Source organism: Dryas octopetala, chromosome 4 (genome assembly GCF_963921425.1).
Source record: "Dryas octopetala chromosome 4, drDryOcto1.1, whole genome shotgun sequence".
NCBI classification, from domain to species: domain Eukaryota; kingdom Viridiplantae; phylum Streptophyta; class Magnoliopsida; order Rosales; family Rosaceae; genus Dryas; species Dryas octopetala.
This window is the reverse complement of record NC_141369.1, coordinates 14485252-14508656: the sequence shown is the minus strand read 5'-3', so window position 1 is coordinate 14508656 and position 23405 is coordinate 14485252. Positions and strand designations below refer to the sequence as shown.

Here is a 23405-nt window from a genome sequence, read left to right as displayed (position 1 = left end):
TAAACTAAAATTACTTGATTGAAAAAATTGAAACAACAAGAACAAAATTAAAACAACCACCAAATTACATGGACCAAAATGGTCATTTATATACCCATAAAGGGGGAATTCGAAACTCTTTGGCCCCCTTGGGTTTGCTATTCTCATCACTTCGGAAAGCATTTATTGTTGTTGGTACTTATTACCAAATTACGCCAATAAAAAATTAAAAATATTATTTTAAACGTAATGAATGAGGGTGTTACAGGAAAATAAGTTCTGATTCCTATTACTGCATATAAAAACATGGAATGGTCATAATTTTCTGGTTACCATTCTCGGTATTTCTAAACAATGTCATGGGAATTATTCATTTCCAACCCCTTGGAATGAGCATGGGTATAACATTCCCAAGCAACTCATTCCCATAAGTGAAAATGTGTTTTTAGACACAACATAACTATTAACTTTTAACAACTAAACAAACAAATAGGTGCATGTGTTTTGATTAGAAAAAATGATAAGTGTAAAGAAGAAGGGCTATGCTGCATAGGGGCTTGTTTGTCCTTTACAAAGGCATGATCCAATTCACACCATGAATACTAATTATTACCACTTGAAACCTAAGTATAATCTATATGCAAAAAGTTAGGTTTAGAAGATAACTTTCGGCTCTAAATAATTATTTTTCCTTTATTAAATATTCAAATCAATTGCCTAAGCTATATTTTTTTTATTTATTTGGGAGAGGGAGAGTCAGAATTTGGAATCTCTTTCAAATTAAAAAGAGAAATGTCACTAGATGAATAGTTAGTTGATAAGATAACTAGAATAATTGAGTCTTTTAATAAAAAATAACAAAAATGCTGACATGTGATTCAATTAATGTTGAATTGCTGATGTGGATAAAAGCCAAAGAATTAAAATTAGAAGGCCAACAAAGGATGGGAACCTAATTATGCCGATATTATATACTGTCAGTAGGCTAATATCTAAATTAATATTATAAATAAGAAAATCAACTGTGAAAGTGTGAAACTCTATATGATTTGTCTTATTTATAATAGAAAAGGCAAAGCTAGCTTCAATATGAGAAGTGTGGTCACTACTCTATGATCATTAAAGGGTGTTAGTTAATTTAAACAAGAGAAGCAACTTCCGTGTTGTGGTTTCTTATTAAGTTTCTAGAAAAAGAGAAACCAATTAATGATCACCTTAATATGGAAGTCAAAACTTTTACATATATATTTGCACACAAATTGTGGTGAAAATGACCAAAGTGTGGCATTTCGGATGTTTCATGCATACTTTATGAGACTGTTTTGACATGTTATGCTTCGTATATACATAATTTTCAAGTTAACTATATTGAACAAATTTTTACCACAAAATCTCCTGCAAGATGAATTTTGAAAAAAATAGAAAAATAAAAAAGAAGAAAAATTCTCGCATGAGCCATGTTACACACATCATGCATCCCATGCATATATGCATTCAATAAGTTGAATTACGACATGACAACAGTGTAAATTGTGTGTGGGTGTTTAAATGACGGACGTATTAAAATTATAGGCCTTATAATTTTTCATCTTAGGATTTTAGGCCTTAGATACAACTATATATAGAAAGGTAATGCCATAATTTCTCGTTTTGATTTTAAGTGCTTGAAAGAGTCTCCTTCCTCTAGTATGCCAGAAGAAGCTACACACTTATTACAACTTAAGCTATGTCAAAATTTTGGACCACAGTTTTTAAACTAGTGTCATTTTCTTGTGAGGAAAGTTTGGCTCTCACATTAATAACTTGACTAAATAATCAAGACTAATTAATGCAAGAAAAGAAAAGAATTACTAACGTTTGTAGTTAATTAAGTGTGCCCTCTTCCCCTTTAGTAAAAGTCAAGAAGACTAGTCCCTTAGAGATCAACCTAGAAAAATGACAAGTTCAAGGTTTGATTTATAATTAAATAGTTGGTAATGTTCGGTTCATCGTCGGTTTGAAGTTCTTTTATCACCGATTCCTATCGAACCGAACCGCCTAGGACCAAATTGCTGTACATGTAATGCTACTTTCACTACACCAGGAGGTTGTGTTATGAAAGCAACAATCAATATATTTATAAACTCAATATCTTTTATTGACATAAAACATTGTTGTTAAATGCTTAGGGCAGGTTTGGTATCCTATTCAAAAATGTTTTTTTTTTTCAAAAACAAAAAAACTTGTTTTTAGTCAAAAAAACATGTTTGGTAAACCAGTTTCTAAAAAAAATTAAAAAACATACCTATTTTTTAAAAACGATAAAACATCGTTTTCTACTTTTTATTTAATATGTGAGAAAAGGCATTCCAACTCTTTTCCTCAAAATAAAGAGAAATACTACTAAACCAATAGTTAGTTGGTTTTCCACTAAATTATTAATTTGTTATACAATTATAAACGCGGCCCCTTTTTTCTAATTATCTAGCTAATTGTAATTAAATCATTGCTTATTATTTTAGTATTGATTACTTTCTTCAACTAAGTTTACAACTAATTTATGTTATGATATAAGAAAATTCCCGCCCTAAATTTTTTATGCTGATTATGTCATGATATTCAAAATAAGGTCATTTTGAGTTTAACCCAGAGTTATTTTGGGTTAGAGTTTAATATTTGAAATTCATAATGGAACAATAATTAAATGAAAGTATTAAATGATGTAGTTTTACATATTTGCACAAGATCAACACCGAATATCCAGACTCATAAAACACTATATAAAATAGCATTGTTTTAGTAACAGTTATCAAATAAACATACGGTTTTAGTAACAGTTATACTCACTGTTTGTTTATTCAATAACAGTTATATAACCAAACGATTTCTGATTTGATTGATTTTTTGCAAAGATGATCTTTAAAAGGTGATCTAGAAAATAAATAGTTCCGATTATGAACCTACGCAGTAAAACGTTGTAATTTTTATTAATTAGTATGGAATTAGTATAGAAGGATTAGTACTTAGTAGAGCATCCAAATCCCCTTTTGCCCACATGTTCCGTCCATATAATCTCCAACTTAACTAATTAACTTCAGTAATCAATGACTTTGAACTTTTACCTGCCCAAAATGTTAGGCACATTAACAATTTAACATCAGCATAGGTACATCTATGGTAGGTAGGTTTAAATTAAAGCATCAAAATGTGTCTAGATATGTTAACATTAGTATAGGGAAGTGACCACTCAGACACACAGTTACATGATGGCTCAGTAAGTGCCTCGTTATGAGTAACTTATAATGTATGAACTAGTAAGGTTTTAACTTCCGATTTGTACAAATCAAGTGTAGATATAAACCTATTTCGTAGACAAAATTGTGGTGAAAATGTTTTCAGTGGAATTTCGAATCTTTTTGTACATATTTTAAAAGACAGTTTGGAATGCATGTTATGTGTTTCATATATACATAATTTTGAATTTATATATATTGAACAAATTAAACATCAAAATATTATTAATTTCCTTTCATGAAAGTAGGAATGTTTCCAATTCTTTTATAACGTATTTCCTACATTGATATTTAGGGGTTAAAATGCAAATATCTGAGAAAAAAATTTGTATTTGTAGGGTTTAGAATGTGGACAAAGAAATCCTTTTGGAATTGCTGCTATATATACGTCTAGCCCATTTTCGATTGCAAATAAGGGGTTGAGGTTTGGGCTTTAGGCCCAACAAGAATCAGAATATGCATATTCTAATCAACGCATTGCATATGACCGGATCATCTTCAGTCATTTTTCAATATTTTTCCGGAGATGACCGGAGATGATCTAATAGCTCAATAATAGGTTGAGCTTTGGGTTTAGGCTCACCAACAAGAATCAGACTATGCTGATATTCTAATCTTTGTTATAATATTCCTAATTCTGATTAGCATATATCACATGGTTGAGCTTCAATTGTACTATGTGTACCCTTTTTACGGTTTTACCCTTTAGTAGAAGGCAAGTTCATTAGAGATCTAAAAATAAGGGACATTATATCTTGAGCCAATAATTCGATGATCAGAACCGTCTATATTTAAAATATTATTCAAAGATCACTTTTGCCAAAAATTAGCCAAATTATAAACTGTTTATCCAATTTATTACCATCAACATCATCTCTATATATTATCTGATGAACTATGTTTGTCTGCAAAGTTTAAATGACCAAACAATTACCGATTTAGCTGATCTTTATAGGGATGAGCTTTGAGGAAAGACCTAAAAAATTGACGGTTTCGATCATTAAATTTCATTGCTAGGTGGTACATGGAGATAATGTTCCTACTTTTCTTAAAGTAAGGACATCTTTAAAAGGTCCTTAAAGGTGAATCCCACCTATAATTCCTCATGGCTAAGGGTGGACACAGGTCGGTTTGGTTCGGTTTAGCTTCCAAACCGTAGAACAAACCAATGCCTTCAGGTTGGTGATTTTTCAAACCAAACCAACCCAATGAAGGTGAAACAACCGAACCAAACCAAACCAATTAAATTCGGGTTGGGTTGGGTTGGTCGGTTTGATTGGTTTGAGCATGTCTCAAAATGCAATTAAAATTTAAGCCCAAATTAGAAATGAATGAAACTCCTTTTAAGTTATAAAATTAATGTCTCTATTTTCTACACATAAACCCAATTCAGTGCATGCCTGCTTTTACAGTAGAATAATTACAATCACATGTAAAACAAGAAAGCCATATATTTGAAACATTAATATTAATATATTAAAGAATAAAGTCATGTGAAAGATTAATAGTAACTTATTATGATATTAAAGAACATAGGCCATAAAACTAGGGAAGGTGAGATGAATTCTTATTGCTTTGAGCCTTTAACCATTCTAAACAAGGTGAGATGAGAAACTAGACATGTGAATATTTAATTTAATTTTTTTTTTTTAGGTCGAGTTGGGTCGGGTTTGATCGGTTATTTGGAACCTTAACCCACTAACCAACCTATTTGAGGTCGGGTTAGTCGAGTTATGAACTGACCTCTCTAAATTGGGTGTTAGAAACCGAACTAACCCAACCCATTTTGGTTGGGTTGGTCGGGTTGCATTGGGTTATGTCCACCCCTACTAATGGCTACTAACATGTGGTTTCTAAACTCTTGTTAGTGAGGGTTGACTGGGCTTCTCTCCTAGGGACAAAGAAGTGGGAGAAGTCTATTGAAATTGTGAAGTAGGATGGCAAAATTTCCTGGCCCCACCAATACTTCTTGGGCCCTACCCGATTAAGCGGGTATGGGAATACCACTCCCGCCCTATTTAAGGGAATAAATATATTATATAATATCTTTACAATTATACTTCAATATGATGATTTAATTTTTGTTATGGATCTTAAAATTGATAGTGTTAACAAGCTCATTTATTAATGTAATATGATGTGTGTTAGTGTATTTTATCAAATAATATATTATATATTTATGTTGTTTTGGTATTATTTTAATAAATAAAAAAAAGTTTTCAAAAAAGATATCCAGACCCTCCATACCCAACATGAACCCCATTTACTCGGCAGGGCAGGTTTGATATTGGCAAACCCGTCCCCATCCCACCTCATTATCATTCCTAAATAATATGATAATTACATGTACCTTAATTCCAACAATTCGTTCTCATTCCACGTGCCCCACATTCCCTTAGAAACTTCACCTCAAATGATAATCACGTACCATGCGCAGTTGCTCTGATCTTTCAGTACATATACCACTTATTCAATGCACCTACATCTTTCACCTGTCCATGTTGAAAATAACTCGTTTGTCTCGGTGATAGGGACAGGTTGGTGTAATGGCAGAGAGAGAGAGAGAGAGAGAGAGAGAGGAGGATGGGGATACCACCGGGGGACATGCAAGTCCACCTCGTCCATGTTACACTAATATTATTGTTCCCAGCTTAACCATCTTTGTGTGAGTAGTTGTGGAGTTTTACCTCAAATGATCTTGGTACATCTTAGGGAAGTATCCCACTTAATATTCACAATATTAGACAATCAATTATGCAATGGCAGACAACTATATTTGATCTACACATTTCTTAACAACACTGTGCATTAGTTTACTCTATCTTAGTTTGCATGTCAAAAATTGTCCTCACTATTAGATCTATACACTTTGATCTACAACAAAGAAGAAAATCAAGGAGAACATCCAAGATAGCAGCATAAGACTGACACAAATTTGCATGAGAATTTTGTTCTTATTATCATTCTCTTAGAAGCCAACATGAACATCCCATAAGTGAGACTGATTAAGCACCCAAATTAACACCTTACTGTGCATCTATGTTTACAACACATTTTCTGTATGTAACTTTGAGAGGTTTCCACGTCATTCTACTTCATTCTCTTTCTCATGTCTAGCATTGCCATTGACACCAGAAACAAGCTCAGCTTCAAATGTCTTGGAACTCGAGGGCAACCTCTCATACATTCTGGATCCCAGGGGAAGAAGCCTGCATTGCCCCAAAATAAGAGTCTGGCTGAGCCTCTCATAACTCCACCTCTGCTGAACATAGACTACAACTGCAAGGAAAATTGCTGTAATAGGTATGGCAACATCCCCAAACTTGGAGTAAAAATCCAAAGTTGGGTTGACAAACTCGTAGTCCTCGGCAAAGTAAGGATTGAGGGCAGGAGATCTAACATAATCATAAATGTGAGGAAAAAGTCTGACCAGTGTGATCCCAATGAAATAAAACTTTCTGAGAGGTTTACAATCAATCTGCCACACAAAGTTGCCAATGATTTGAGGGAGCAGGAAAAAATCTTGGACAAGACCCACATACTCCTCTAGCTCAGTTTCCCATTCCCACAGTGCATGAGAATTTTCTGTAGCGATTTTATAGTTTCTTGTCCGAATAGATCTTTGGCTGGTCCTCATACTATGAATGATTAGAACAATTATGTATCCAATAAAATGTATTGTCAAGGTAGTCAGAAACACCCGCTTGTCACAAGGAACATGATGTGGTTCAAGGGGAGTTTGTGTTAGTAATCTGATTCGAGATTTCCACACCTTCTGACAAAGCCTTAAAGTCAGTAAAAGTGAGACCATCACAAGAAGCTTTACTGTGTAATCAAGTATATGGAACCACTGATTTTTCTCAAGATCATATGAAGATGTTTCATAGGATTCAGAAGCTATCTTCTTGATGAGCGCTTCAGCCCCTGTGACCAGAGGAATGCTATACCCAATGGCTTGTATACCTAGCATGACTAGAGACATGTAAGGAACAGAATCCACATTATGCTTGATGTAAAACAGTTGGCTTAAAATGCCAGCAATAGCCAGTGAAAGAGTCAAAATCCGAAGGATTCCCTCAATACCCCGACGAGAGAGGATGCCTTCCCGCTGCTTCCTGTACATAATTGGAAGGGTTCGGAGCTTGACTGTACTGAAGTAAAGGGGCTCATCTTCATTCCTGTGGCTGGCTATGGAAATACTTGCTGTTGGATTGACTAGCCATCGAGATGCAGTGGGGGGATAAGACACAACCACCTCAATTAAACAATCTAGCCCAGCTTCAAGATCCATGCTCTCATACAAGATCTTCCACGAGGCTCGGACATCCCTGCAGCCAACTAGATACATTGTTCCAACATGTGGGTCATAAAGACCCTCCAAAAAAAGCACAGAAAAATTGCTAAACTCTTTTCTGGTGATGGTGAGTTGTGCAGATACATTCAGAAGGAGCTGCTTTTCAGTGTATTCAGCCTTTGTGTGGTAAGGAGTTTCCTCTTCTACAGTGGAACCATTTTGTGGAGACCAATAGCGCCCAAACAAGGGACCAACTGAGAGAATCTCCATCTGAATATCTGTTCTTGGAGGCCGAGGATTTGGAATTGGATCAGGAAATGCAGACACATGAAGGGTTAGATCTTCTGAGAGAAGAGAAAGACTGAGTTCAAAAGCTTCTGTGTCTTCCAGTTTGGGAAAATTCAGCAATGATTTCTTGATGACAGTTCCAACACTGAAGGCCTCATTTTTTTCCAAGACAACAGCAGCTGAATCTAATTTTGTGTACCTGTAGTATGGATGGGAGGATCTGAAATAATTCCACAGCTCCGTAGGCTGCACTAACTTTTCAAATGAGAGAGGAAAGAATGATGCAGCACTGTTATTGGTACTGGAGAAACTGCCATAAATAATGCTTCTCTGCCTTATGGAAAAAGAGATAGGTATGTACAAACAAATCCGAATATTGCATTGACTCCCTTCAACATCAACAAGTCCAAGGCAACCTACCATGCAAAGCTGCCCACTGATAGATTTCCAAATTCCCTCAGCAGCTACAGTCATGTTGTTGAGCCCAGATCTCTTTGCTGCAGTATACTGATTCTCCAGTGGAGAAACAACTCTAAACACAGCTGAAACCCTTGCTGAAGTGCCATTTCCCTGGGCAGTGTTTTGTTCACACTTGATATTCTGCATATAAAGTTCAACACCTTTAAAGCTTCCATCTGATGCCTTGATCTCTTCATCTGCCACAAATGGACCCAGCTTACTGCAAAAATCATCCGTGACATTGCATCTCCAGTTTGGCACAACAGTGAAAGGTTGGTCCCGTGTAATCTCTTCAAGCATCTCGCAAATAGAAAGACCTTTAAAGATGCTAACACCACCATACATCAAGCCATCATTATAGGGGTATGGATCACATGCTTTTGACACAATCTTTTCGGATCCAAGATAATACATTGCAGACTTTCCCAACTGTGATGAAATGTGAACCTGATCAAAGTACTTTAAGTTTGACTTTGGATTCAAACTCCTCAATTCTCCTTGGATAGCCCTTTTTGTCAACGTGAAATTCATTGGATACCGAAGAGCAAGTAGAATTTGATCATCTTGAGAAAGAGGAGGTTGGTTATAATTTGGATCAGAAGCCTTCAACCACTCCCATGGATTAGCAGAATCAGGCTCTCGAGATGGCAACATTGTACTCCCCAACAAACACATTACTCTTTCCCCACCATTTTTCTTGGATTCAGTGTAAATCCCTTGGAAGGAAATTGTGAGTTGAGAATGGCCAGGCCATATCTGGAACTCAGGATTTGCATCATACCCATAATCTGCAAAGGTACCATCTTTAGTAATGCCCATAACCATGAATCCACTAACACTTACTGACTTCTTGGTTCGATGGGCACGATCAACATCCATAACCCAAAAGGATACCAAATTCAACAGAGTACGATTACCTGAAAACTCATTTTGAACTTCTCTATCATCTAATGGCATGATTGGTGCCTTCCCCACCTGCTGCCTCCAGTCCCCATTAATAAAAAAGAGCTCATTTTTTATACTATAAACTCTATTATCTTCAGCGTTCAGTTCAGAAGCAGAAGAAAGAACAAAACCACATTCTTTCTTCACTTCATCTATTCGATCATAGCTATAGGTAACAGGGCTTTCACTTCTTCCACTTTTAAAATCAAATCCGGGTTCTGGATGGTACGAATATGTGAACCCCAAACCCAACAACCCATACACACTCCAAACAACAACCAAAGATGCAATCTTCATGATCTCAAAGTTCTAAACTTTATCACTTTCTTCAAGATTTCACAGCTGCCCACAAGCTAAACTACACAAAATCTCAACACCCAGTTGTTCATTCTAAAACTTCTACACAGTACTCGCCCCACAAGATATAAAGACCCAGTTACTGCACATTTCATCCACAGAAGTTCATGAATAAAATTGGAATACAAAAAAATTGTCTTGAAATGATCAATTTCAAGCTTATATAACTTTCAGTGGGTAGTGTTTAAACTCTACCAAACATTTGAAGTAAGAAACACAAACCTGAATCTGTTCCCTCTTGTATGGATTTCTGTGAAGATGAACCCCACTTGCTGAAGTTAGGATCTTGGGCTAGAGTGAGAGAGAGAGAGAGAGAGAGAGAGAAAGCAAGGCAGAACTTGATTGGATCTTGGGTGGGAAAGAAGGAAGAGAAAGAGTGAATCTGAAGTTGAACTGGTTCTGGTGTCACAGACTCACAGTGCAGTGTTTTCTCAAGCTTTTCCTGGTTTTTTTCTTCCCACTTCGCGTGTAAAAGAATTTTGGAGATAATTTATATTTATTTTTTTAGGAAAAGTGATTGATTTCGGTCAACTCTTTAGACAATCCTTCCCACCAAACTATCAAACTCCTTGAGTTTCTAACATTGAAAAAAATGATGATAATAAAACTACATTAAAAAAGAAATTGAGAATCCTGAATGGTAAATTAGTAATCAAGTAAAAACAAAAAGGGATGGTTTTATAATGCATATAATGAATAATTAGCTTTACCCAAGAAAAAAAAAAAAGTTTAATTTTTAATATGTTTCATGTTCGAGATAAATATCACTCATAATTAATGTTCAGTCTCCTGACTCTTCACAAATTGCAATGGCCCATTGCATTGTCTATACTATACCTAATTTAGAATCATCTGTTATATGAATGAACCAACAAAATTTAATTTAATTAGAATATTAAAGGTTGGCCAAAAAACAAAATTGGAATCTTAAAGGCTACCATTAAATGTTGGTATTATATTGTTCTTTCCAAGTCTAATCTAATCTCTAGCTCTAAATTCGTAAGAATATTTGTCGACATTTGTAGAGGTAATAAGTGTAATTTTCATTTTGGTTATTGGATATAATTGCAATACCACCCCCTTCCTGGTATTGCTATTACGCCTATCTTCAGGAGTTTGACTGCGATCAATTTCAATTTTTTCCGTTTACTTTCCAAGGTTAAGTGCAACCAAACACCGCATTTAAACAAAATAGGAAACTCATTCCCATTACAAGTCTGGATTACGGCCAAACAAACACGGCCTTACAGTATAATGCTTATGGAATGAATGTTAAAGCATCTTCATGAAGTCATGAAGGTATGACAACTAAGATAATTAGAAAATACTTATGTCACTAATGACTATTTGATTTAGTGGCACTTTGTCGCTCCTTTGTAGGAACAAATTATTTTAAATCTCATGAATGATAATTGTTGATTAATAAAAAAACAATATTTATGCCAATTAATTCGTTATACAAAATAATAATAGTGCATTGGACCAATCTAGGATTAAGCATGCATATATAGTGTGACAATTAACATGATATGCTTATAGACTTATAGTATCTTATCTCTGTGATCTGAAATTTATCTTCCTTTTAAAAGGCCTAGATTGGGCCAAGCTTGGGCCTAACAAATAAAGGACATCTCTGCCCATTTTAGGCCTAGATATACCATCTATATTTTGACCAAAAAATATATGGATAATTTTCAGACCAAGAAGCTGACCCAGAGAACTTTGTTGTCTTATTGGGATGTACAACACTACAACGCAGGGAATTTATCCCAAAAGCAGAAACAAACTTAACTAAAAATGTATCATTGTAACTCCTTGACAAACAACATAATAATTATACATTTTTGCTGAAATTGTAAAACGATGGCTATTAAAACACCAGTAATAGGTAAAATCTTAAACTGCTTCAATATGCATATCCATTATCCAGCAGCTTCAGCCTTAACAAATAGTAGGTCAAATCCTAAGCAATCAAGCTAGTTGCATCAGCCATGGATGATGATGATGATGATTCTGACTTCAATTTGAGAAATCTAAATCTCTGACACTCCATCTGCCTCAACTTGAGCAACAAAAAGAGCAAAATCCCACACCCAAACCCCAATGCAGAACTGGACCCTGTCAACGAAACCGCAGCACAGACCAACATCACAAACGACTCTTCCTTAGAGTTCATATCTCTGGAAGCCATGGCCAGTTCAATCCCAGCAAACAACAAAAGCACCCCGAGAATCCCAACCGGGAACAAGTTCAAGATGCTCACAAACGAGTTCCCGAACACTAACGCCAGAGCCAGCTTGGCGATCCCCAAGAACACAACCGAAGCGCCACTCCGCCCACCGAACCGGTACTGCCCGGCGAGCCCACCTGCGCCGTGGCACACCGGCATTGCCCCGAACCAGCACCCAATGAAGTTCATCACCCCAACGCTGATGGAGACAGTTTTTGCAGAGGCCTCGCGGTCTGGGAACAAATCTCCGGATAATTTGCACACTGCGATCACAGAGTTCAAGATTGACAATGGAATTTGTGGAATGGCTCCGCGGACAAACCCAATTTTCCAATCTTCCCATGTGATTTGGATTAGGCTGATTTTTGAAGGACCGAATTTGAGAGAGGAAAAAATTGATGGGTCGCGAAGAAAACACAGAACCAACCCAAATAAGAAGACTATGAGAGCTGCAGGAATGGCGGATAGGATTTGTAACCTTCTGTGTGGTCGAGAGCGAGAGCGTGGTGGTGATGAAGAATTACTTGGGGGGTCTGAAGAGTAATAATTAGTGTCATGATCATCACCAGCTCCGGTGGCGAGTATCAGAAACAGAAGGGCAGATATAGCCACAAGAATGCCATCGAGGCCGAGCCAAGAGCGCGGCGGACCCGATTTGGAGGCGGACAAGTCTTGACTGTAGCGGATGTATTTGATGGCGGAGAAGGCGAAGGAGAGGCCCTGAGAGAGCTGGACGCCGCGGACGACGGGGAGGGGGATGAAGCGGTAGAGGAAGGACATGAGGCCGGTGGCGCCGAGGAGGAGGAGGACGGAGGAGGTGGAGAGGCCGGCGGCGGCGATTTGGGGGAGGGAGAGGAGGGGCTGCTCGGAGATGGCGACGGCGGCGATGGACTTCATGGGCTGGACGGGCATGGGGATGCCGAAGAGGAGGCCGGTGGCGATGTTGTAGAGGGCGGTGAAGATGAGGGTGGTGGAGAGGGGGAGGTGGGAGACTAAGGTGAGCGCCAGGACGATGGGGATGTAGGTGCCGAGGTCGCCGACGGCACCGGAGAGCTCGGCGCAGAGGGTGGTCTTGAGGCGGAGGTGGTGGCGCCACCGGTGGTGGGGAGGGAGGAGAGGTGTGGTGATGGTGGTGGTGGTGGAGGGTGAGGCTGCTTCCATGGTGGTGTGGGGTTGTGGTATTGCTCAACTGTGAGTCTGTGGCTGAGTAGTTGCTTGCTAGCCTTGCTTGCTTGCTACTAGTGTAGAAGAAGACAAGAAGGCAATTGAAAATTTGAAAGGTTGTTGTAGCATTCAAGCTTATTAATGAGTTAACGTCCAATATCTGTACAACTATATAATCCTAAATGGCTATATATCAATGAAATGTTACGGTTAAATTAGAAACTGGTTCTTCATCTTTCACATGTGTCTCAAAGTGATCCTTCCATCCAGTCAATTGACAAAAGTGATCATGTGCCGTGCACCGCATGACCACTTTTATGAGGGTATTCTATCTATTCAAAAAACTAAAATAAAAAACTACAAGAAAAACAAAAAAGGCACGGAACATGGGTATGGAGAAAAATGGATCAAAGGGTCTAGGTTGAAGCCCAACTTCAGCATACCAAGAAAGCCAAAGGGAAAGAGAAACAAAAACCATAACCTTGGGCTCCTGTACTTGGTGAAGCAGCTCAAGTACCCGTTTTTGCTCTTTGAAGATTTCTTGGGTGAAACAAGCAAGGATTGCAGAGAAGATGAAGATAAATGGGCATGTTTGGTACACTGTATTAGACTCTGGATAGGAGTAAATAGTTCATATCAGTTATTTGGTGTCAACTTGTATTATTTAATTACCTGACTATGTAAACCGGACTGGGCTTTTAATACTCTCCTTACCTGACTAACTAATACAACTCACACACTCAGAATTAAATAATACACGCTTATTTATAAAGACTTGGGAAAATAAAAACACGTTTTCTACGTGAAAACCAACATACGATTTTTTCATCTTCTTCTCCCTAGGGTTCTTCTCTGCTATCTTCTCCACAAGTTATTCTCTTCACTATTCTCCAGGTATTCATCTCTCTCTCTCTCTCTCTCTCTCTCTCTCTCTCTCTCTCTCTCTCTCTCTCTCTCTCCAAAAAGGGTTAGTTCATGTATGTCCTCTTGTCCTATAAATCTTGGCAAAAACAAAGAAACAAAAATTTCTTGTCATATGAATCTTGCGAAAAATTATATGTGTCATATGAATTTCAATTTTCACTAAGTTATCAAAGAATTAAAAAAAATAGTCTGATTCGCTGCTATCTGATGGAGCAGCAAATACAGTATAGCTTAGTCAGACTGTTTATTCGGAACCATACCAAACGTCTGATAATATTCTGGATAAACAGTCAGTACTCTCCGGAATAGATTAATATTATCCGACAGAAATTAGTCAGTACAGTCTGACGTACCATACGAGCCCAAAGAGTTGATTATTTGAGAAGGGAATGAAATGTAGGAGAGCTTATTGTTGATGTTCTTTGACTTGTCCATTAATACACTCAGAGACAGAGAGGCTCTGTTTCTTCGTTTTGAAAGAAAAAACTCAAATTTTGTTTGTAGGTTTTCTCTATTTATGAGCTTCCCTTACAAGTATTTGATCATTTTTCAGAGACAGAGAGAGTGAATAGGTGTGAAACAGGCGGCGGGAACAAGGCAAGTAGGTGGGAAGGGGAGGGGGGTGCGACAAGGCTGTGGGTGGGGTGAGGGGGGGACCTCCCTTTTTTTTTTTTAGCTTTTTCTTTTCTTTTTTTTTAGTTTGTTTTTTTTTTTTTTTTTTTTTCTGAATGGACCGAAATACTCTTATAAAGTGGTCATGTGCACTTCTGTCAACTGACTGGATGGAAGGACCATTTTGAGACACTTTGAAAAGTTTATGGGCAAAGTTGTTACATTTTGAAATTCGTAGACCACTTTGAGATATAAGTGAAAGTTGAAGAACCATTTTTGTATTTAACCTAAAATGTTATGTTCACCAAATTAAATTTCAGAAATTTACTCACCCAATAATTTGTCAGGACACATACATGCTTGTTAGAATTAAATAATCTTTTTTAAATTTCAGAGCGAACTCAAATTTAAATAAATAAAATATTATTACATTATTTGGTAAATAAATTTGTTAAATGTGACATTGTTATAAATTCAAAGTGTCCAATTGGAGGTTATTCCGGGGCATGAATGTTGATGAACATTTGTTTTTTTATCAAGCATGTTGATGAACATGAAACCCAGATAGTGTTGTTGTTACACGAATCTGGTATGGGTGTTGTGGTAGAATTTGATCCCGAGCAAAGCGAGCACTAGGGTTCGCGACACCTTCAAGATTGAAACACAGTGTTAGGGGGTTAGGCCGTGTGGTACCGTCCTAAGTTTCTCCGACGCCCAAGTCATTATACTTGTCAGAAATAGTATAGTAAGTGGGAATAATAACTGTGTTTTCACCTTCAATGTGATGGAGCTATTTATAAGAGTTACTGATGGAGAAGATGTGAAATGATAGGTGTTCTCATAGTTTTTTCCAGGTGGCAACTGCCTTCGTCTTTTTGGCAGAGAGATCTGCATTTGTCCAGATTTAATGCTTATGTAGTATGGCTTTACAAGCCTTGGTTTTGAGTTCCCCGACCACGGGTGATTGGTCAGGTGTCAGATTTTTTATGGGGTTTTATGACCAAGTGCTGAGGTCTGGTCAGGAGTTAGACATTGGGGTAGTTCTGCTCGGGGGATATGTATCAACAAGCGTGTATAGTGCTCCTTTTTGGTAGTGTTTGTCGTTCACAATTGACTTACAGAGATTAAAGTGTAGAAATGACTTGAAAAAATTAAGGAGAAGTTTGAGTGATTATCTACCTAAGCCTTCATGTTGCACTCAAAATGGTGAGAGAAGGTGAAAAAATGAGTTGAATTTAATATAGGTCAAGCATTTGATACATTTTAATATAACAAAAGAGAAGATTTGAACATATGATCTAGTGATATATAAAAACGATTTTGGATTCAACTAGAAGTCTAGAACTTATTGTGTCTACTCTAAATCCTTCAATTCGAGAACCATTTTAATTAGAATAGAGAAAGCAAACTTAGAGGACTTTTAGATGTAGCCCAAAACCCCTTCTAGTAATGATCCAAAAACATTTGGAGGGATATATTTAGGAGTTTCAAGTGCTACTAAAGTTTGTTTTAGTTTCGAACCAATGTTTACACGAAGTTGGATTGAAGAGGTTTTCGATATTTTTCTTTTCCAATGATTTCGTGACCTCAAAGAAGGAAGTGTAAACTAACTTTTGCTTAGTCAAACTTAGGCTAATTGATTCAATTTAATATGTTTTATTATATGTGACTGTTAGACCTGACACGTGTATTGTTTGCTTTGATATCATATAATATTTAACACAAAACTAATTGACCATCAACAAAATAGCCTAAAACATCATATTTTGCAATGCAAAGTTTTATATTTCGACCAGATATACTCTCAACACTAATGGTGTGTTTGGATAGAGAAAAAAAACTTGGAATTTAAACAAAACTTAGCATTTAAGAAATTACATGCTCTAATTTTCTTATTTGGATCTATAATTATAGAATTTTGTAATTTCTATGTGGAAAAAAACTTAGGATTTGAACACTATAAATTCTAAGTTTAAATTTCACCTAAATTGATGTCATTTTCAAAATTCCAATTTTTATAAAAATAAAAAAAAAGGTCATGTTCACCCATCACCTTGCCAATTAATTACAATACCACCACCACTACTACCATGCCGCAGTTACCATCACCACCACTGCCACCGCCACCTTCGCCACCACCATCACCACCACAACCACCGTCACCACCACCACCGACACCGCCACCACCACTACCACCGCCCGCTGCCACCACCACCGACACCACTTCCGCCGCCACCACCACCGACACCACCTCTGCCGCCACCACCACAGCCGCCACTACTGCCACCATCGTCACCACCACTGACACTGCCACCACCACCACAACTGACACCACCACCAGTACCACCACACCGACATTGACACCGCCGCTGCCACCACCACCACCTCTGCCATCACTACGACCGCCACCGCCGCCACCGTCACCACCACCACCGACACCGCCACCACCACTACCACCGCCCGCTGCCACCACCGTCATCACCATTGACATTGCCACCATCACCACAACTGACACCGCCACCAGTACCACCACACCGACACTGACACTGCCGCCGCCGCCTCCATCACCACCACCATCGTCGTTGCCGTCACCACCACCACTGCCAATGGATCCGTTGCCGCCACCTCCAATACCCTAATTTTTGCCACCACCATTTCTCTCACCGCTCATGGGCCATCACCCCTACTACCATCATCAACTCACCTAAAGCATCATTTTTATTATTGCCACCATCACCATCACTCTTTTATTAAACTACTATAAATTTCATATTTAAATTCTATTATGATTACATTTATCCAAACAAGAGAATTTACAAATTCTAGAATTTTAAATCACGTCATTTTTAATTCCGTCATTATTTGTGAATTTTTTAGTAGTTTCAAATTATTTCATCCAAACGCACCATAAGAGTAGAACTAATTTTAACTTTTAACCATCAATAAGGAAAACTAGCAATCAAGTGAAACCGTACAAAAGCTGCATTATATCAAACAAATAATGTGGAGTGGAGCACAAGTGAGCAGGCATTGCATTATTTCAAGGAAGAAATCTTAACCATATGGATAACATCATAACAATGATCAGAGCGAAGGTCTTTGGCACAAACCAATGAATGAGCAACCTGTCAAAATCTATGATGTGAATTGGGTCCAATATCACTAATTAAGTTGATGGAGAAGTTGATTTTTTTATCAGCATGTCATGGATATCATAAAAAATATATAAAAAGGAAATCATAATTCATAAAAATGACCCAAGGTCAGGCTTGGCATTGCATTTTGTCCGATAACATTAAACTGATTAATAAGTTGATTTTTTGTCAGCATCGATGTTAAGTGTATTTTTTGTTTTTGGTTAAAAGATGTTAAAGAGGACTTTAATATTAAAGGTCTTGGCCTATTTTTTTTTTTTTTTTTACCACAAAGTTTTTGTCCTACTTAATTAATCGAATATGATTAGAATGGCCTCCGAGTATAAACCTGTACGTTTATGATCGAATGGGTTTAGGTCACTATTAAGTTATTAGGAACAAGATGTTATTCAATATTTAACAATTATATAAAAAAGATAATAAAGAAGTCATAAAATAATATAATTTTAAACATAAAACGCACGATCAAATTTACAATCACAGGATTTCATTTTAGTAGTTCACCTCGAATATGAAAAGCTCAAGGCGAGCCCTGGTGGTATGTGGCATTGTGGTATGTGAATTGGGTCCAATATCATTAATTAAGGTGATGGAGGACTTGATTTTTTCATCAGCATGTTATGGATATCATAATTCATAACAATGAGCCAAGGTTAGGTTAGGATTGGCAGTGCATTTTGTCCGGTACCATATATTAAAGTGATTAACAAGTTGATTTTTTGTCAGCATCGATGTTAAAAGTTTACTTTTTTGTTTTTGGTTAAAATATTTTAAAGAGTACTATAATATTAAGGGATTAATGTCAATTTAGTCCTCAGATTATTATACATGTATCAGTTTAATCTCCAGACTTTTTCAATTTTGCCAATTGAGATTGTTAAGTCAATTTACATATTTTCCGATCCAAACTTCGTTTGCATAGAACCATGTGTCAATCACGTACTTTCTTTTTTTAGGGCAGAATAGTCACTCTAAACTATATTATAATTTCACACGCGTTTCAACCTTAGACATGTTCATTTGATTTCAATCTAAATTAACTGAACAATCTCAATTGGCAAAATTGAAAAAGTTTAGGGACTAAATTTTTTAAATTAGAAATTTTGGGACTAAACTGATACAATATAATAGTCTGGAAATCAAATTGGCATTAATTTCTAATATTAAAGTTATTGGCCTATTTAAATACACGAATATGATTAGGATGGCCTCCTAGTATAATCTGTAGTCTATGAATGAGTTTAGAAAGTTTAAAATGACATAGTTTTAAACATAAATACAAAATCAAATTTACAATTCTAGTTGTCTCATTTAAATGTTCGCTTTCAATCCGAAAAGTTGGACAATCTGACAAAAAAAAAAGGAAGTTGGATGATTTGATGCAACCATTCAAATGAAAATTGCTTCCATGCATGGATGAATGCGGCTCTTGATGACTCCTCGTTAAGGCAAAGGGCAATGACGAAGGACGACCCAATGGTTTTATTCCATATGTCTGTTATTACTCGTGATTATACCATTTCTAACAAATCAAATTCACATCGAACTCATTTTTTTTTTCTTCAACAAGTTTAATTTGAATGGCTTCAAGTTGACCCCTTAAATTTGAATGGAGTTTACTTTCTGGTTGTGTAGAGAAGCCATATCCATCGACAAAGAGTCAAGTTATTGCAAATGTTCAATCCATAGACATAGTTTTCTTGCCACATTAAAATGTTGTATTGCCAAACTTGAATTGAATCATTTTTAACTTGATTCTTAACAACTTGAATTGAATTATTGATAGAGTTGACTCTCAATAATATATATAGTTGGGATTCACAATTCACATTTAAATGTCATATAGTTGTCCCACCACATTAAAATATTATGCTTTTTAGTACCAAGAAAAGAAAATAGGGGTTATGCTTTTATTTTACACATGATGTTGATGTCTTTATTGGTTTTATCGTAACTATGGTGTGAGTCGTGTGACAATGAATAGGAATAGGAAGAACTGGACCAACTAGTTATTGGTCGAGTTGGTGATAGAAGCTCGTCGTTTGCTTGCTCTTTTGAGAGAAATAAATTGAACAAGTACAGCCGCCCCCTATTTATTAAACCTAAATTGGAGTTATCCACTAACAATTAGTGTAGAGCAATTTATGAATGTCTCCGGCGATAGATTTAGGGTGCGTTTGGTAAACATGGAAAAGCAGCTTTTTATTACAATTGTGAGGTGACACACAATTAAAGCAGCTAATTGGTGTTTGGTAAATATTAATTAAGTTGCTTTGTATGAAAGTTGGAGGTGAGTGAAAGTAACTATGCAAAGCAGGTCCTCCCCTGCTTTTAAAAGCAGCTGTGAGTTACAAAAAACCGGTCATTTAATGAAATATTTACATTTCCTATTATACCCTCGATCATGTTAGAAAAATTACATGTTATACCTCACATTTTCACGATGTTGTCTTCTCCGCCGTTCTCTCTCACAGTCTCTGCAACTTGAAAGCCTTCAATCGCCATTTTCTTCTCGTCGTCTCCATCGTCTGTTGTCGTCGTCTCCATCGTCTGTTGTCGTCGTCTCCATCGTCTGTTGTCGTCGTCTCCATAGGTTAGTGCTCTATGTTTCTCTCTCTCTGTCAAAATTTCCTAAATTTTTGATTTAGGGTTCATTGAGTGAGGCCAGGCTTGTTGTTTGAATTTTGATTTCTGTTTGGGAATTTCATCTTAGTTAATTAGTGCTTGCTGAAAGTCAGGTACAAATTCAATCAATCCTCCCAAAAAAAAAAACCCCATATCTTGTTTTTTTGAATTAGTGCTTGCATTACAATAGTGAGTGCAGTGTGTTTGTGTTAATAAGCAGCTGCTGTTGCATTGGATGATTAAGAATCTTTCTGGTGCATATGGGTTTTGTGCGAATTGATGATTTATGGGGTTTAGTTTGAGATGTAGAAAGGTTTTACTGCCTCGATCACTTGTTTGAGATTTTGAGGTTTATTTATTTATATCACCCACTCTCTCATCTCTTGCTTGTATAATGGATTGGTTTCTTTAGGATTCTTGTTTAGTACATACAGAGTGTTGAGTTTCTGATTAGTCTAATGGTAGTAACTCCTGTGGATTCAAACAATGACCAGAAAATCTTTTATGAGTAATTTATTTTTACTCAATCACCTAGAATCCTAATTGCTTTCACTTTCTACACATCTCTTATCAATGACTTCAGCACAGTTGAGCTTCTACAATAAATGTTTCTTGACCCTTTGAGCTGTCTTCTGAAATAGAAACCAATCACCCCTGTTATATGGGCAAGGATATTACTTCTTCTAGCAAGTGATTTGGTTGAGGTTTGCAAGTAATCAATAATCAATAATCAAACTCTTCATACAATGTACAGGCATGCTGCTGGAATCCAGTCTCTACTTGATTAGTTTTCAAAATATAATATTAACCCAGCTCCTTTTGTTTTTTGTTTTTTTCTAATTTTTTCCAGGCTGAAGTTACTATTTTAAAGCTAACAGAGGAGAGGAGTTCAAGCATTCAAGAGAGAAAAATTTTACAGGAGCAATTAGTAATTTCTTGAACTCCATCCTTTTCTTTTCTGGTAACTCTTGTTGTTTGTCTAATATCGAGTGTCTGCCAATGTCTGAATTGTTTGTTTGTGTTGGTTATTGCCTCTGTAGGGCTTGGATAAGTTCCACTGTCACAATGATCTGAGCATTTAAGTTTGTTGAATTGATCATCAAGTTTTTATTTTTGCTTTGTTACTGTGTGTATTCAAGTGCACTTTTATTTTTTAACATCTACTATAAATTACCTACTTGGGGTTTTCTTGAAGATGAAATGGTTATGGCTGCTTTTGTTAGTGCCTGAAGAAGAAATGGCTTGAGTGGATTTTTGACTTGGGTGGTAAAGTGATGACCTAGGAGGCATTGATCTTAACTTATTATCTAAGCCGTAGAAGAAGAGAAACTGAAGCACGAACAAAAATCAATACAAATTTATGTCCATTTGATTGCAATCCCTAGGAGGCATTGATTATTGATTATTGATTATTGTCCATTTTTGGATTGCAATCCCTTTTTGGTTCTCTGAACATTTAAAGATTGGTGCTCAAGTAGTCAAGTGGGTGTCTGACTAGTTAAGACACAAGCTTGGTACATCCAGGAACCATTACTCTAATGGCCAAGGCTATAAATTTAGTTAGTGTTCCTCACCTGAATCTGAACCATAAACACAGCCTTAACAGTTAACACACTTAATTTGATTAGTGTTCCTAGATATATGCCTCATTTTAAGGTAATAATTTGATCTAGTAATTTATGATTTTTCTTGTTAATTAATTATTTATGATTTTTCTTGTTAATTAATTATTTATGATTTTTCTTGTTAATTAATTATTGTTAATTAAGTTACATGTATTGAGAAGTTTATCTTTGCATCATTTGTAGGATTGTATTGGTGCTATTGATGGTGTACATGTACATGCCTCGATACCTCCTCAAGATCAAGTACCATACATTGGCAGGAAAGGGATACCGACTCAAAACATAATGGCTGCATGTAATTTTGACATGCAATTCATATTTGCATGTGCAGGTTGGGAAGGCACTGCACATGATACAAGAGTATTCATGTCAGTTTTACAAAATGATGCTTTAAACTTTCCTAAACCTCCAAATGGTAATATTATACTTTCAATATTATAATGTTGAACTTTCAATTTTATAGTTTAAAATTATAGTATAATTAAACATATAATGTATTTGACAGGTAAATATTATCTTGTGGATGCTGGGTATCCACAAATGATTGGGTATTTGGGACCATATAAGGGTGAACGATATCATCTTCCAGATTTCCGCAGGGGTAGCCAACCAAGAGGTTCTAGAGAGATATTTAACCACGCGCACTCTTCCCTTAGGAGTGTCATTGAGCGTACTTTTGGAGTATGGAAAAGAAGGTGGAAGATTTTAAGGGACATGCCCAATTACTCGTTCACGAAGCAAGTTAAAATTGTCATTGCAACTATGGCACTTCATAACTACATACGAAGGCATGCCAACCGTGATATACATTTTAATGAAAGTGAGGATGACCCAAATGACATCGTAAGTGAGGAGGCAGATCAAATTGAGGATTATCATATTACCCAGGGTTCGGGAGCACAAGAGATGGAGCAACTGAGAAATAACATTGCTACAAGTTTAATTCGTGCATCCATTTAGACGTTTTAATATGTATTTGTTATTATTTCCAATATTTTTAATTCTTATTTTACGTTGAAAAAGATGTCGAATGTTAGTTATAGTTTTTTGTTAGATAATAATATATAGTTATGTTTTCAAATATCAAACAAATGAGAGACATGTGTCAGTTTAGACCTCATACATATTAACATGTAAAATGAAAAACTATTAATTTGTAAAAAAAAAATTGAAAAACAAGCAAAAAACACTTTTTTTTTGCCAAACAAATGAGTAAAAAATATTTTCAACTATAACATGTCAATTTTAGTCATTATAAACATCCAAAGCACTTTTACATGAAAATTTACCAAACAGTATTGCTTTGCTTCACAGCTACTTTTACTTCACAGCACTTTTGAAAACACAATTTACCAAACACTAAACTACTTTGTTTCACAGTTAGTTATACTTCACAGCAGCTTTAATTCACAGCTAATTATTTTTACAGTATTACCAAACACACCCTTAATTTTACCAAAGATAATAAGATTGTGA

At 36.3% G+C, this 23405-nt stretch overlaps 3 protein-coding genes across 3 annotated transcripts; 1 reads left to right on the top strand and 2 right to left on the bottom strand.

The window, feature by feature from the left end:
• Positions 1-6061: 6061 nt before the first annotated feature.
• On the bottom strand, positions 6062-10057 carry LOC147287143 (PII, uridylyltransferase (DUF2921)). The gene is made up of 2 exons (XM_086239134.1): positions 9817-10057; positions 6062-9676 (listed from the first exon to the last, which is right to left on the bottom strand). The coding sequence occupies exon 2, from the start codon at positions 9532-9534 to the stop codon at positions 6337-6339; it is 3198 nt and encodes a 1065-aa protein (XP_086095260.1). The 5' UTR covers positions 9535-9676; positions 9817-10057; the 3' UTR covers positions 6062-6336.
• A 1254-nt stretch (positions 10058-11311) lies between these two features.
• Positions 11312-13120, bottom strand: MOT2 (sulfate transmembrane transporter). Its single transcript, XM_086242342.1, has one exon. It carries the CDS (start codon positions 12983-12985, stop codon positions 11558-11560), a length of 1428 nt encoding a protein of 475 aa, XP_086098468.1. The 5' UTR covers positions 12986-13120; the 3' UTR covers positions 11312-11557.
• Positions 13121-20126: 7006 nt separating this feature from the next.
• On the top strand, positions 20127-23014 carry LOC147287141 (uncharacterized). Its single transcript, XM_086242344.1, has 4 exons — positions 20127-20272; positions 21155-21232; positions 22113-22344; positions 22435-23014. The coding sequence occupies exons 3-4, from the start codon at positions 22215-22217 to the stop codon at positions 22887-22889; spliced, it is 585 nt and encodes a 194-aa protein (XP_086098470.1). The 5' UTR covers positions 20127-20272; positions 21155-21232; positions 22113-22214; the 3' UTR covers positions 22890-23014.
• The last annotated feature ends 391 nt before the right edge of the window (positions 23015-23405 follow it).